Below are 15,229 nucleotides of genomic sequence, written 5' to 3'. Positions count from 1 at the left end.
CACCATTCTGCTTTTGGTTTCTATGAATTTAAGTATTCTAGGTATCTCATATAAGTAATATCCTACAGTATTTGTCTTTTTGTGACTGGCTCAGTTCACTTAGCATAATTTTCTCAAAGTTCATCTATGTTGGAGCATGTGTGAGAAACTCTTTTTTAAGACTGAGTAATACTCAATTATATGCTTATACCATATTTTGTTTATCCCTTTATTTGTGAGTGGACACTTGGGTTGCTTCCACCTCTGGCTATTGTGAATAGTGTTGCTATGAACATGGTGTGCATATATCTCTTTGAGACCCTGCTTTTAGTGTTTTGGGTGTATACCCAGAGTGGAACTGCTGGACCATATGGTAATTTTATTTTTAATTTTTTGAGGAGCCACCATATTGTTTTTCATAGTGGCTGCACCATTATACACTCCCAACAACAGTGCATAAGGGTTCTAATTTCTCCACGTTCTAGCCGACATTTGTGGTTTGGTTTGGTTTTGTTTTGTTTTATAATAGCCTTTCTAAGGCGTGTGAGGGTGGTATCTCATTGCGATTTTGATGTTACATTTCCCTAATGATTACTGATTGTGGTCCTGCTTTGGGGATTCTGTTTGTGTGTTTCTGCCTAGTTCTGAAACAGACTACTTGACTACTCTGTTAACTTGTTGTAGACCTGTATTAGAGCATTTGAGAAACATGTTAAAATTCTTGAGGTCCAGAAGTATCATCTTTCAAATGGAAGAGTGACTTTATGTTGTTTTTTGTTTTGCTTACTCTGCAGTGTAGGGTATCTAGCAGGATGTCTGGTTCGTGCACTGCGTGAGAAACAACCAGAGCTGCAGATAAGTGCACGAGATGTGCTCTGTGTTCAGATTGCTGGCCTTTGTCATGATCTCGGTATGTTGTACAAAGAACCAAAGTTGTTCATGTAAAACCATAATGTGTTATCTCTCTTTGAAATTAAAAAATCCGATTAACCAAAAGATACATGAAAATTATGTTTTAATTCTGCAGTTAACATTAATCTAAATATGCCATTGCTTCTTCCTAGTGTGATTCATAAGCCCAAAGCATTGCTCTTTTTTTTTTTTTTTGTAGTCTTTCAGTGTATTTCCCATGTTACACATCTTTGCTACAAGTTATATGAAAGGACTTTCTGATAGTGAAATTTTTTTGACTACTGTGTTTAGGAGGATGTGAGTTTTATCTTTGTTTTATTCTTCTTGTTGAAAAATTGCCATTTTTCTTTCAGTTACTTTATCAAATCCATTCTTCTCGTACCCAGAATACATAATCTGCCCTAGCAGATTAACAACAGATTTAGAGAACTCCTTTTCTTCCCTGACCCATGTGAGGTCTTGGACCACTTAAATCCAAGTAGAAGAGTATCATCCTTCTTTGACAAAGAAAGAGAAAAGAGATTGTCCTCTTTATTATAGGAGTTTTTACCCCCATCTCTTTGTAGTTTATTCCTACCTATTGGAGGGACCTAAGAGTTTGTGTGTGCCCTCAGGGCAGAGAAAGGGAGGTATCTGTGTTTCAAAATAGCCAGATTCTTTTTTTTTTTTTTGACAGAGAGAGAGACAGCGAGAGCAGGAACACAAGCAGGGCGAGTGGGAGAGGAAGAAGCAGGCTTCCAGCTGAGCAGGGAGCCTGATGTGGGGCTCAATCCCAGGACCCTGGGAACATGACCTGAGCCAAAGGCAGACACTTAACGACTAAGCCACCCAGGCGCCCCTAGCCAGATTCTTAAAGGGGTAGGGCACTCTCTTTAGCTTGTCCCCTTGGAGATGTCAGTAGACCAATATCACTCCTAGATGATAAATTTAACAGATTCTAGGTATTTTGAGAGGGTATCATTGGGAAACCTTTGCCAGTCTCTAGGAGTCTGAATACTGCACTCATGAGCCTTTTTGTATAGACTGCGATTTGCAGAAAGGCCCAGGGGTGGTCCAGGTGGAGTCCCTCTTCAGCCAACTGACTCATTTCAGAAATTCTGATAATTATAGAGTTGCGTGTCAACAAAGTTTCATATTATTAAATGAGTGGAATGTTAAAAATCACTTATGAATAAGATAAACTAGTGATCTCCACTTTTGGTTGCCCACATCAGCAGTAAAAATCCAAGTGTGTATATTTACTATAAAATATATTATGTACATTATAAAATTTACATGAAAAAAGATGTTTTTAAAGGATGAGAGTAGAAAAATAAAGTTATATTATTTTCTTCCTGCACCCCAAGGGATTGTCTTAAAATGGCTATTCTAATATATTCAATCTGAAGATGCCAAAGGTTTTTCCTTAACATTCCTTTTAGTTAACACAGAACTGTCCTTTCATCAGATTTATGTAAGCTCTGATAACTCAGAGACCCCTCCATGGACACCTGACTTTCCTATATGATTTTATTTCCTAATCTCTTGTTTTAGAAAATAGAAAGGAAGGATTTGTTTGTCCCTTTTTGTGATGTACTTATAGATTATTAATTTCTGTTCATTTTCAAGTTAAGCTAAAAAGATAAAAAAATAGATTTACATTTTACCAGTTTACAGGCAATTTCCTTGTTCTAAGGCTGCTTTTGTTTTTAAGGTCATGGGCCATTTTCTCATATGTTTGATGGACGATTTATTCCACTTGCTCGCCCAAATGTGAAATGGACGGTATGTATTCATATATTCAATAGTTAGCAAAGACTATTTAAGCAACCATTGCTGTGTGATAGTATACTTCTCCATTACAGTGTACTCATATTCATATATATATGGCATATGTGTGTGTGTGTGTGTGTATTTAATTTGATCTCCCAGTAGTCTTTAAGGAAAGAATCATTACCTACATTTTTATAAGTGTAAAGGAACTTGAAGCTCACAGAGGTATACTGATATACAAAAAAATCACAAAGCTTAGGGCGCCTGGGTGGCAGTCAGTTAAGTGAACGACTCTTGGTTTCGGCTTAGGTCATGATCTCATGGGTTGTGAGATCGAGACCCTCATTGGGCTCTGCATTCAGCACAGAGTCTGCTTCGTCTCCTTCTCCCTCTGCCCCTTCCTCCTGCTCACACGTGCTCGCTCTCTCTCTCTCTCTCTCAAAAAAAAAAAATCTTAAAAAAAAAAAAAAATCACAAAGCTGTTAAATGGTAGAGCCAGCACTAGAAAACCAGGTTTTCTAGCTGCTAAATTTTTAAAAAAGATTTTATTTATTTGAGAGAGAGACAGAGCACAAGTGGGGTGGAGGGGGAGAGGGAGAAGCAGACTCTCTGCTGAGCGGGAAGCCCAACTCGGGGCTCAGTCCCAGGACCCCCAGATCATGACCTGAGCCAAAGGCAGATGCTTAACCAACTGATCCACCCAGGTGTCCCTCTAGCTGCTAATTTAATGCTCTTACTATTCTATCACACTATTGAAAAAATAAATAAAAGGCCAACGCCATTTTAACTTTTTTTTTTTAAATCATGAAGTAGCCAACACCAGGCAAGTTTCATCATTTATATTAATTGAACTATTTTATAATTAGGATATGCAGGTGGCTGACCCGTATTTTTGGAATCAATTTTTGAAAAGTGAAGTTATGCTGGCTTCCATTTTTTACAACATTGTATTTCTGGAACATGGAGTAGAAAAGGATATTAATATGTACTGAACGGTTCTTCCACATCAACCTCTATTTTCTTTCTTTCTTTTTTTAAAATATTTTACTTTTCTTAAGTAACATCTACACCCAATGTGGGGCTTGAACTCATGACCCCAAGATCAAGGGTCACATGCTTCACCAACTGAGCCAACCAGGCACCCCTACTTTTCTTTCTTTCAAAGGAAAAATTCACATATAGTAAGTTGTACTGATCTTAAGTGTACAGTTCAGTGAATTTTTTTAAAGTTTGTTGTTTGTTTAAGTAATCTCTACACCTAACATGGGGCTCAAACTCACAACCCCGAGATCAAGAGTTGCACACTGCACTGACTGAGCCAGTCAGGTGCCCTGGTTCAGTGAATTTTGGCAGGTGTATACATCCACGTAACCACTACCCAAGTCAGGATATGGAATGTCTTCATCTTCTTGGAAAATTCTCAGTCGGTGCCTACTTCTCCCTCATCACCTTCTGAGTTTTATAAACTAAGATTAATTAGCTTTGTCTATTCTTAGATTTGATATAAGTAGAATCATATCGTAGATACTCTTTTGTGTCTTGCTTTTATTCACACAACATGATGATTGTGAGATTCCTTCATGTTGCATGCATCACCTTTTGATCCCTGCTTATTGCTGAGTTAGTATTCTGTTGTATGGGTAAATTGTGATTTGTTTATCCTTTTTTCCCTTTGATAGAATTTGGGTTGTTTTCACTTTTTGACTATTACAAATGAGGTTGCTATACACATCATGTACATGACTTTTGTGGAAAATGTCTTCATTTCTTTTAGGTAAAATGCCTAAAAGTGCCAGATCATAAAGTAGATGCATGTTTACTTTGTTAGAAACTCCCAGACCTCTCCCATATTGTACCATTTTATGCTCTGTAAGCACTGTGGGAGATTTCCTTGTCCCATAGCCTCATCAACATTTGGTTTTTTAGATTAACCTAATGAGTGTCAAGTGGTGTTTTGGGGTTTTGGGGGGCTTTTTTATTGACGTTCTTCGATGTACGTTGAATACCATTTCCTGTACTTTGTTATTGATATATCTTTTGTGAAGAGTTCTTTCAACATTAAAAAATGTTATTGCTTGCCTTTTAATTGTTGATTTGAGTAATTATATATATGATATAACTATATATACATATATAATAGTGTATGTAGTAACTATATATATATATATAATAGATATATGTATTGTGAAGATTCTTTTCCCATCTCGAACTTGCCAATGCATTATTTTTAATAGTGCCTTTTGAGAAACAAATTTTAAATTCTTTTTTTTTTTTTAAGATTTTATTTATTTATTTGACAGAGAGAGACACAGCGAGAGAGGGAACACAAGCAGGGGGAGTGGGAGAGGTAGAAGCAGGCTTCCTGCCGAGCAGGGAGCCGATGCGGGGCTCCTCCCAGGACCCTGGGATCATGACCTGAGCCGAAGGCAGACACTTAACAACTGAGCCACCCAGGCGCCCCCAAATTTTAAATTCTGATGAAGTATTCTGGTTCTTCGACTAAGATGGGTAGTTTCTCTGTAGTTTTGCTGCCTTGGGGCCTCATGCTAAACGCCATAAAATAACTGGCATATTGCCGAAGGCTTTTTTCCAAGTGTTAACTTCCTGCTCACATCTGTCTGCTTTTGGTTGCCTGCCAGTACCTGTAGGAAGTTGTCCAGACTTAATAGTTGTTTTCTTCAGCAAGGCTGATCTAAAAAGGATCTATTCAGTCATTTGCAAGTCTTTGTATTTATTTTTTAAAGTAGGCTCCACTCCCAACATGGGGCTTGAACTCACAACCCTGAGATCAAGGCGTCCCAATTTCCAAGTCTTTATATTTGAAAATTTGGCCTTTCAGCAGTGTCTGGGTGGCACAATCAGTTAGGTGTCTGATTCTTGGATTTCGTTTCAGGCCCTGATCTCAGGGTCATGGGATCAAGCCCCACGTGGGGCTCCTTGCTCGGCACTGAGTCTGCTTGAGAGTCTCTTTCCTTCTGCTCCTCCCACTCGTGCTCTCTCTCTCTCTAAAATAAATAAATACATCTTCCAAAAAAAAATTTTTTTTGGCCTTTCAGGGGTGCCTGGGTGGCTCAGTCGCTAGAGCATGCAGCTCTTGATCTCATAGTTGTGAGTTCAAGCCCCACGTTGGGTGTAACTTAAATAAATAAATTTTTTAAATTAAAAAAAAAAAATTGGCCTTTCACCTTTTTTTAAGATTTTATTTATTTTTATGTTTTGTGTTTTTTAAAAGATTTATTTATTTATTTTTGAGAGAGAGAGACAGTGGAGGGAAGGGCAGAGAGAATCCCCAAGCCAACCCCTTGCTGAGAGCAGAGCCTGACACAGGGCTTGATCCCACGACCCATGAGATCATGACCCAAGCTGAAACCAAGAGTCAGATCTGACTAAGCCACCCAAGCACCCCTATTTATTTATTTTTATTTTTATTTTTTTAAATTTTTGTTCTTTTAAAGATTATTTGAGAGAGAGAGAGCACATGAGCAGGGAGAGGGCCAGAGGGAGAAGGAAAGAAGCAGGTTCCCTGCTGAGTATGGAGTCTGATGCTTGGCTCCATCTCAGGACCCTTAGATCATGACCTGAGCCAAAACCAAAAGTCAGACACTTTATCTATTTATTTGAGAGAGAGAGAGAGAGAGAGCATGGGAGCAGGGGAGGGGCAGACGGAGAGGGAGACAGAGAATCCCAAGCAGACTCCATGCTGAGCGGGGAGCCCAACTCGGGGCTCAATCCCATGACCCCGAGATCACCCTCCAAGCTGAAATCATGAGTCAGATGCCCAACCACCAACTCACCCAGGTGCCCCTATTCCACACTTTCTTAATTATTATTACTTTATAATAAGTCTTGATAGTTGGTAGTACAATGTTTGCAGCCTGTTCTTTTATTGAGTATCTTTGGCCCTTGGCTCTTCTATTTTAAATTTTATAATTTTCTCCATAAAGTTTTTATACATCTTTTGTTATATTTACTCCTGAGTTGCTTATAATTTTCCTTGCCCTTGTCCATACTATCTTTGTGGGACTTAGATTTTTCTGTATATATACATTTTTGGGGGGGTGCCTGGCTGGGTCAGTCGGTGGAGCATGGGATTCTTGATCTCTGGCTTATGAGTTTGAGCCCCGTATTGGGTGTAGAGATTACTTAATAAAAATCTTTTAAAAAGTAATATATTTTTTTCTGAACCATTTGAAAGTAAGTTGTAGACAAACCCCTTTATTCCTAAATACTTCAATGAGTATTTCCTAAAAACAAGAACATTCTCTTACATGACCTCAGTACAAGTACCTAAACCAGAAAATTAATATCGATGCTATACTATTATCTAATTTTTATTTCTTTCAAATTGCACCAATTGTCCCTATAGAAAAGGAGGAAGAAAACTTTTTTTTTTTTCCTCCCTGATCCATACATACTACTTAGTTGCTATTTTTCTTTACTCTCCTTTGATCTGGAACAAGTCTTCAGTCTTTATCTTTTAAGACCTTGTTATTTTTCTTTTTTTAAGATTTTATTTGTTTATTTGAGAGAGAGAATGAAATAGAGAGAGCATGAAAGGGGGGAGGGCCAGAGGGAGAAGCAGACTCCCCACTGAGCAGGGAGCCCGATGCGGGGCTCGATCCCAGGACTCCAGGATCATGACCTGAGCCGAAGGCAGTCGCTTAACCAACTGAGCCACCCAGGTGCCCGTCAACCTTGTTATTTTTTGAAGAGTACAGTTGAGTTGTTTCTGGAATGTCCTTCAATTTGTCTGATGTTTGCAGTTTTCTGATACATACTGTCAGACTCTGTGTTTTTGGCAGAATGCCACATTGTATCTTCTTAGTATATCACATCAGAGGCACATAAAATCTGTTTAGCACACTGCTGGTGATATTAACTTTGATCACTTGATTCAGGCAATGTTTACCAGATTTCCCATTATAAACTTTAACTGTTTTTTCTCTTTGTAATGAATATGCATCTTGATTCAATTTTTTAAAAAATAGCTGTAGGACCATTAAGGTTTTTGTTTTCATATTGAATCAGTTTTTGGTAAGACCTGTGATGGCACCGATGTCTTCAGGGGATCATTTGATTTTTACAATTATGAATGAGAGAGCGGAGACAGAGGAGTAAAAAGAGGCCAGTTTGAGATTCCCATGTCGATGCTGACCACAAAGCTCTAAAACACTTGTTTTTACTGGCAAGTTTGCAATTACCCCTTTTCGCCACTAGATGGAAGTGCTAACAGAATTTGTAACGATGTTTCAAGGCTGATGAAATAATAGAACTGAATTTTTTTTTTAATTTTAAATTTTAAGTAGGCTTCACACCCAATGTGGGGCTTGAACTCATGACCCAAGATCAAGAGTCTCATGCTCCACTGACTGAGCCAGCCAGGCACCCCAGTTGAACTGAATTTTATAGTGATTCTACCTGTGTGACCGGGTAATATTCTTCTGTCCCGTACTGTGCAGTACGTCTGTACTGTAAATGATTATATCTCATTAAATATATTTATTACTTTTTTAAAAAAAATTTATTTATTTATTTGACAGAGAGAGAGAGAGCGCACAAGTGCACAAGCAGGGGGAGCGGCAGGCAGGCAGGCAGAGGGAGAAGCAGGCTCTCCGCTGAGCAGGGAGCCTGAAGCGGGACTGGATCCCAAGACCCTGGGATCATGACCTGAGCTGAAGGCAGACGCTTAACCAACTGAGCCACCCAGGTGCCCCACATTAAATATATTTATGAAATAATGATGAACATGATACATAAAAGGCTTATCGGTAGTAAAATAGAAACAAATTTGACAGGTTTTTAAAAAATATCTGCAAGGGATGCCTGGGTGCTCAGGCGGTGAGGCATCGGACTCTTGATCTTAGCTCAGGTCTCAATCTCAGGATCCTGAGGTAAAGCCCTGCCTTGGGCTCCATGCTGGGTGTGTAGTCTACTTAAAAAAAAAAAAAAAATCTGCAAGACAGTAGCTGAAAGCTAGATAATTAATATGCAGTAGAAATTTATCTTTGAATTACCTGGAATCAAGAATAATTTGGATTATCTGGGGTCCCTAATGCACTAGAGTTTATAACAGACCATATTGTGTTGACTTTTCCTAGCATGAACAGGGCTCAGTGATGATGTTTGAGCACCTAGTTAATTCTAATGGACTCAAAGAAGTCATGGAATACTATGGTCTCATCCCTGAAGAAGACATTTGCTTTATCAAGGAACAGATTACAGGACCACTTGAATCACCAATCAAAGATTCTTCGGTAAGTTCGTGTACAACTTAATTTGAATTGACTGTGTTTCCTGTCTAGTCTTTCCTAGTTTCCTTCAGAGCTATATGAAGAGAGACATTTGGCTATTTTAAGGAGACTAAATGATAAAATACATGATATGTTTCTACTGTTTAATACCAAAAAAATGAAAGGCTTATCTATTTTTTTATCTCTTAACTGAGATCTTTAGAAGTTACCCCCCAAATTAAAATACATATGTAAATATTTTTTGGCGGATAGATATGCAGTATTCTACATAGGAGTTGGAGGTAATGTCATTTGGAAAATGTAAAAGTATGTGTCTTGTTTCCCCATTAAAATTAACATGTTTGAGTGCTGGGGGGAAAGGTGTGAGGGAATGGGAAGTGGGGGGGAGGGAAAAATGAGAGGGGGCAGGACTCAGGAAAGGAAATTTAAAAAAGAGAAAAAAATAAAATGATAAAAAAAAATAGCATCTGAAATATTTAGATATATGAAGACCTAGAAAAAAAGTTGAATAGTTCAAAGGAAAATCTCTTTTGTTTTTTTGTTTGTTTGTTTTAATTAAAAAGAAGTTGAGGGGCGCCTGGGTGGCTTGGTTGATTACGTGTCCAACTCTTGGTTTTGGCTCAGGTCATGATCTCAGGGTTCTGAGATTGAGCCCCATGTCAGGCTCTGTGCTGGGCATGGAGCCTACTTGGGATTCTCTCTCTCCTTCTCCATCTGCCCCTCCCCCCCAGATAGATAGATAGATAAATGATTGATAGATAGATAGATAGATAGATAGATAGACAGACAGATAGATAGATAGATAGACAGATAAATGGGGCATCTGGGTGGCTCAGTTGGTTAAGCATCTGCCTTCCGCTCAGGTCATGATCCCAGGGTTCTGGGATCAAGCCCCACCTGGGGCTCCCTGCTCAGCAGGGAGTCTGCTTCTTCCTCTGCCTCTCCTCCTGCTCATGCTCGCTCTCAAATAAATAAATAAAATACTTAAAAAAAATAAATAATAAAAAAAGTTGAAAAATAATTTCCCTCTAAATTTTTTTTTCCTTGAATAAATATACAAATCTATTTGTAAGATATAAGATGAAGAGCTGGATTTTGAAGCAAATACTCTATTTCCAAAATATGGGAGCTTCAAAAAAATTTTTTTTTTAAGATTTCATTTATTTATTTGACAGAGAGAGAGCATAAACGGGGGGGAGCTGCAGAGGGAGCAGGAATAGCAGCCTCCCCTCTGGGCAGGGAGCCCGATGTGGGGCTCGATCCCAGGACCCTGGGATCATGACTGAGCTGAAGGCAGACGCTTAATGACTGAGCCACCCAGGCGCCCCGAGATTTTATATTTTAAAGAAACTTTTAAGCCAAGAAAAGAAGAAAGCTTGTTGGTTATGAGAAATGTAACAAGTTAGGATCCCCTTTTTTTTTTTTAAGATTTTTTTTATTTATTCATTTGAGACAGAGAGAGAGAGAGCATGAGCAGGGGGAGGTTCAGAGGCAGAGGGAGAAGCAGGCTCTCTGCTGAGCAGGGAGCCAGATGTGGGACTCGATCCCAGGACCCTGGGATCACAACCTGAGCCGAAGGCAGAGGCTTAACTATCTGAGCCACCCAGGCGCCCCGAGTTAGGATCCTTTCAATGGCACAAGGTTTAGTATTAACAGGATATCACATACCTTAGCATTTCTTTAACTTTTTCTAATAGTTTAGGAATTAAGTGGAAGAAGGAAAGAGTAGAACCTTCTAAGTTATCTCACATTCCCATTCAAGTATCTGTTTATGATTTTTAGGTGAACACAGTTGCTTTGCTTTGCTTGTAAATAGATATGGTTCATATCCTAAAACTTTGGTGAGTTTTCTTGTCTTCCAGTGGCCATATAAAGGGCGTCCTAAAGAGAAAAGCTTCCTTTATGAGATAGTGGCCAATAAAAGAAATGGCATTGACGTGGACAAATGGGATTATTTTGCCAGGTATGCACTGAACACTTCAGAAAAATTGGTTAAAATCCTTACATGCTTTAAATATATTTAATTTTTACTTAAATAAATAAAAAATGAAATTCTTGTGTACATTTAGTGTTAATATTTAAGGTACAGTTTCCTCGTTGAAAAATTTCATCTCTCTGCTTTGGAATCTTTCCAGGGACTGCCATCATCTTGGAATCCAAAATAATTTTGATTACCAGCGCTTTATTAAATTTGCCCGTGTCTGTGAAGTAGATAATAGGAAGCGTATTTGTACTAGAGATAAGGTGAGTTATGTCAGAGGAACAATAAAGAAGGTGTAGTTCCTAGTTCCAAGTCTAGAAGTAATCATTCAATAATTTGGAAAAATCACAACCTGGTAAATTGTCAATCTTTTTACTTTACAGTTAGCACTTGTGAATATCTAAAAGTTCTTTTCACTTCTGCAAAATTACAACAGACATTTATTGAGTATTGTGGTAGGCACTGTTCTAAGTGCTTTAGGTGGATTAACTTGGTCCTCACAACCCTGTGAAATAGATACTATTTTTATGCCACTTAATAGGTGAGCAAATTGAAGCACAGAGAAGACATATAGTTAATAAATGGCAGAACTGGAGTTTCAGCCCAGAAAGTTTGATTCAAGTCTCATCCTTAACCATAGTTAGTGATCTATGTTAGTGTTTCATAATAGGTAAAATACTAAATCATTAGGTCCCTGCTAGATTAGAGTCATGTAACTAAAGAGTAGTATGGGATTGTACTATAGAAAGTCTTTCTTTGGGATGCCTGGGTGGCTCAGTCGGTTAAGCATCTGCCTTCAGCTCAGGTCTTGATCCCAGAGTCCTGGGATCAAGTTCTGCATCGGGCTCCCTGCTCAGCGGGGAGCCTGCTTCTCCCTCTGCCTGCTGCTCCCCCTGCTTGTGCTCTCTCTCTGACAAATAAATAAAATCTTAAAAAAAAAAAAAAGTCTTTTGAGAATAAAGAATATAAGAAGAATAATGCCTAACTTCTAGACTTGTTGAGAAGATTAAAAAACATATTGAAGATGCCTAAAACAACCTGCTACAGAATTAAAACAATAGATTAAGAAGAAAAGTTGAGGGACGCCTGGGTGGCTCAGTCATTAAGCGTCTGCCTTCGGCTCAGGTCATGATCTCAGGGTCCTGGGATCGAGTCCCGCATCGGGCTTCCTGCTCGGCGGGAAGCCTGCTTCTCCCTCTCCCTCTGCCTGCAGCTCCCCCTGCTTGTGCTTGCTCTCTCTCTGACAAATAAATAAAGTCTTAAAAAAAAGAAGAAGAAGAAAAGTTGCAAACCCAGAAGAAATGGTTTTCCTAACCTGCCTTGTAGTTTTTTAATGGACTCAGGGATTTTAATGAGGTAGCTCCTGTGCATAGCCTTCTTGTCTGTCAGCATCCCTTTTCCTTGTCCTATGTACTTATCTACTAACAAGGGTAATATAACCTGACCCTGCATTAATATTTATTTCATGTTTTCCTGCAGGAGGTTGGGAATCTGTATGACATGTTCCATACTCGTAACTCTTTGCACCGCAGAGCTTATCAACACAAAGTTGGCAACATCATTGATACGATGTAAGAAATTCGACTGCTATTTCTCTATAAAATTTTTTATGATGCTTTGTTAGATCATTCTTGGGTCAAGTTGAGATTTCTAGATGAATTCAAGTGAATTTTAAATGAATAAATCTAAAATGGTTCCCTTAATACAACAAAAAACTAGCATAAAGTAAAGGAGGAGAATGAATAAAGGGGATAGATGAAGGGTGGAAGAGTTGGCTTCAACTAGACATGAAGAGGCATGGCTTAGACCTCCCCAGAGCTAGTTGCTTCTGTGCCGGGTATTAGTATCAAGGTGAGAGATAAGATGTGAATAATTGACACTTAGTATCAAGGTGAGAGATAAGATGTGAATAATTGACACTCTAAAACTAATGACAAAAAATTAATTTTAAGGATGAAGATTAATATCTGTCCTCACCCTGTCAGTTATTTGTGGAAAATAGTGAAGCCGATGGGAATTTCACCTCTTCTCCCAGACCCAGTGGGAACCGTAGCAGGAAAGTTGGGCCAAGTACAGAACAAGCACGGCCATGCTTCTCTATGAGACTCAAAGACCCATGGAGAGTTCTCAAAAGTAGAGTCTGAGTTATTCCATGTCTCTGAAATAGTTTTAAATTGACATGAGCAGACTAGTTAGAATACAGTCACCCATTTGTATGGTTGTTCCTTTGATAAGAAGTTTTTGTTTGTTTTTAATTCAGAGAGTCAGAGAGATCTAGGTTCAAAGCCTGGTATTGCTTCTTCCTAACTTGGTTAAACGAAAATACTTCATTTCTGCATCTATAAAATGGAGGCTGATTACGTCTATCTTGTTGGAAAGATTAAATAAGATAATATATCCAAAGCCCTACATAATGCCTGGATCCCAGTGAACATGGTAGCTCACAAATCACCATGCGCTTATTTATGCATTTATGTATGATCCAAAAACAGTTGTCTTTAGAACATCACGTCTCAGGATTTTACTTCTCTGAAGTAGAAAGATTTCTTTAACTTTAAGCATGGCATTAAGCAAATACTCAAATTTTCTCATAAGCATACATTTTTATGAAATGATCTTTAGGATTACAGATGCTTTCCTCAAAGCAGACCCCTACATAGAGATTACAGGTGCTGAAGGAAAAAAGTATAACATTTCTACAGCAATTGATGACATGGAAGCCTTCACTAAGCTAACAGGTAAGAGCCAGAAGGTTACATAGGTGGTCCATCTCAGATAAACTGTAAGCTGTCCCTGGATTACAGATGGGTTATTTTCCAAACATTCCAATATATTTGGCTTCTCAAGTGATTATATGCTTTTGGAATTGAGTTTTATCTCTGCTTTGTATTAACAATATAACCTTGGTAAAGTTATTTAACCTCTCTCTTAGTTTCCTCATCTATAAAATGGGAGTATTGCTATTTTGCATAGAGTTTTTTTTTTTTTTTTTTTTTTTTTTTTAAAGATTTTATTTATTTATTTGACAGAGAGAAACAGCCAGAGAGGGAACACAAGCAGGGGCAGGGGAGTGGGGGAAGGAGAAGCTGGCTTCCCGCCTGAGCGGGGAGCCTGATGCGGGGCTCGAACCCAGGACCCTGGGATCATGACCTGAGCCGAAGGCAGACGCTTAACGACTGAGCCACCCAGGCGCCCCATTGCATAGAGTTTTGTTGTAGTATTTAAATGAGGTGTAACACCTAGTATCGTACTTGGCACATAAGTACCCATATTTACTATTATTTAAGTTATAATACAGCTGGACTAATAGCAGACTCGCCCTTTTAACATTATTTTTGTTGTAAAACACAGGGAACCAGGAACATTTTGCCACACTAAAGCAGAAACGAAACCTGCAGCTTAGGGTGGGAAGGGAGAGGTGAAGGAGTTGCAGCTGGTTATTTCACATGGGGAAGTGCAGACTGAGCAATAAAGATCAGCAAAGCAAAAGGAGTAGACAAAAAAGTATGTACCAGTTGCAGTTCTTAGCTGCATATCACGAAACTGATTCTGTTTAAGAAGAAAGTTAGAAAGCAGTCACATAGCTTGTAGAATCCATGGAAAGGCTGGAGATACTTTTTTTAAAGATTTTATTTATTTATTTGAGAGAGAAATAGCAAGCGAGCGAGAGCACAAGCAGGGTGAAGGGCAGAGGGAGAAGCAGACTGCCGCTGAGCAGGGAGCCTGATGTGGGACTCGATCCCAGGACTCTGGGACCATGACCTGAGCCAAAGGCAGATGCCTAACCAACTGAGCCACCCAGGCACTCAAGGCTGGAGATTCTTAAAATGAGCAAAAACAACACAAGCTCAGTGGCCTAAGACAGCCAAGATCACTCTCCATGAGGTTCCTGTGACTGGTACTACTACTCTTCCATCACTGTTTGATTCTGCAGCACGCTGCCCGAATGAGACCCATACCAGTTCCTGAGACTGTCTTTGAAGAACCAGTATTCTTCGTGTCCAACCATTCGCAGATGGATACTTTTGTAGAGCACTAAAAATGAATTGCCAGTAAAATGAAATGGGGGCGGGCAGGACATACAAAATACAAGCCCAAATATTTAGTATTGAGTTTGACAGACTTAACATATATTTCAATAAATATAATCAAAAGAAACAGAAATTTAAATAAGAAAAGTTATATGTATTATTCTTTAAAAATATACGTGTAGGTAATGCAGAGTCCCTATTACACTTGTAACTTTTTAGTCATTTTCTTTTTTTTTTTTTTTTTTAAGATTTTATTTATTTATTTGAGAGAGAGAATGAGAGAGAGAGAGCATGAGAGCAGGGAGGGTCAGAGGGAGAAGCAG

General features: G+C 38.8%; 1 protein-coding gene across 1 annotated transcript in view; it reads left to right on the top strand.

Annotated features, from left to right (window-relative positions):
- The window catches only part of SAMHD1 (SAM and HD domain containing deoxynucleoside triphosphate triphosphohydrolase 1), a 52,104-nt gene that overhangs the window by 20,144 nt on the left and 16,731 nt on the right, over positions 1 to 15,229 (top strand). Inside the window, exons 5-11 of the mRNA XM_036108080.2 lie at positions 774 to 889; positions 2,585 to 2,655; positions 8,742 to 8,897; positions 10,757 to 10,857; positions 11,030 to 11,138; positions 12,355 to 12,446; positions 13,498 to 13,613. Coding sequence (XP_035963973.1) covers positions 774 to 889; positions 2,585 to 2,655; positions 8,742 to 8,897; positions 10,757 to 10,857; positions 11,030 to 11,138; positions 12,355 to 12,446; positions 13,498 to 13,613 — 761 coding nt within the window. The remainder of the gene's footprint in view (positions 1 to 773; positions 890 to 2,584; positions 2,656 to 8,741; positions 8,898 to 10,756; positions 10,858 to 11,029; positions 11,139 to 12,354; positions 12,447 to 13,497; positions 13,614 to 15,229) is intronic.

The sequence above is a fragment of the Halichoerus grypus genome, chromosome 10 (genome assembly GCF_964656455.1).
Source record: "Halichoerus grypus chromosome 10, mHalGry1.hap1.1, whole genome shotgun sequence".
Lineage (NCBI taxonomy): Eukaryota > Metazoa > Chordata > Mammalia > Carnivora > Phocidae > Halichoerus > Halichoerus grypus.
Note: the sequence above shows the minus strand (reverse complement) of the source record. Positions and strands in the feature narration are given on the sequence as shown.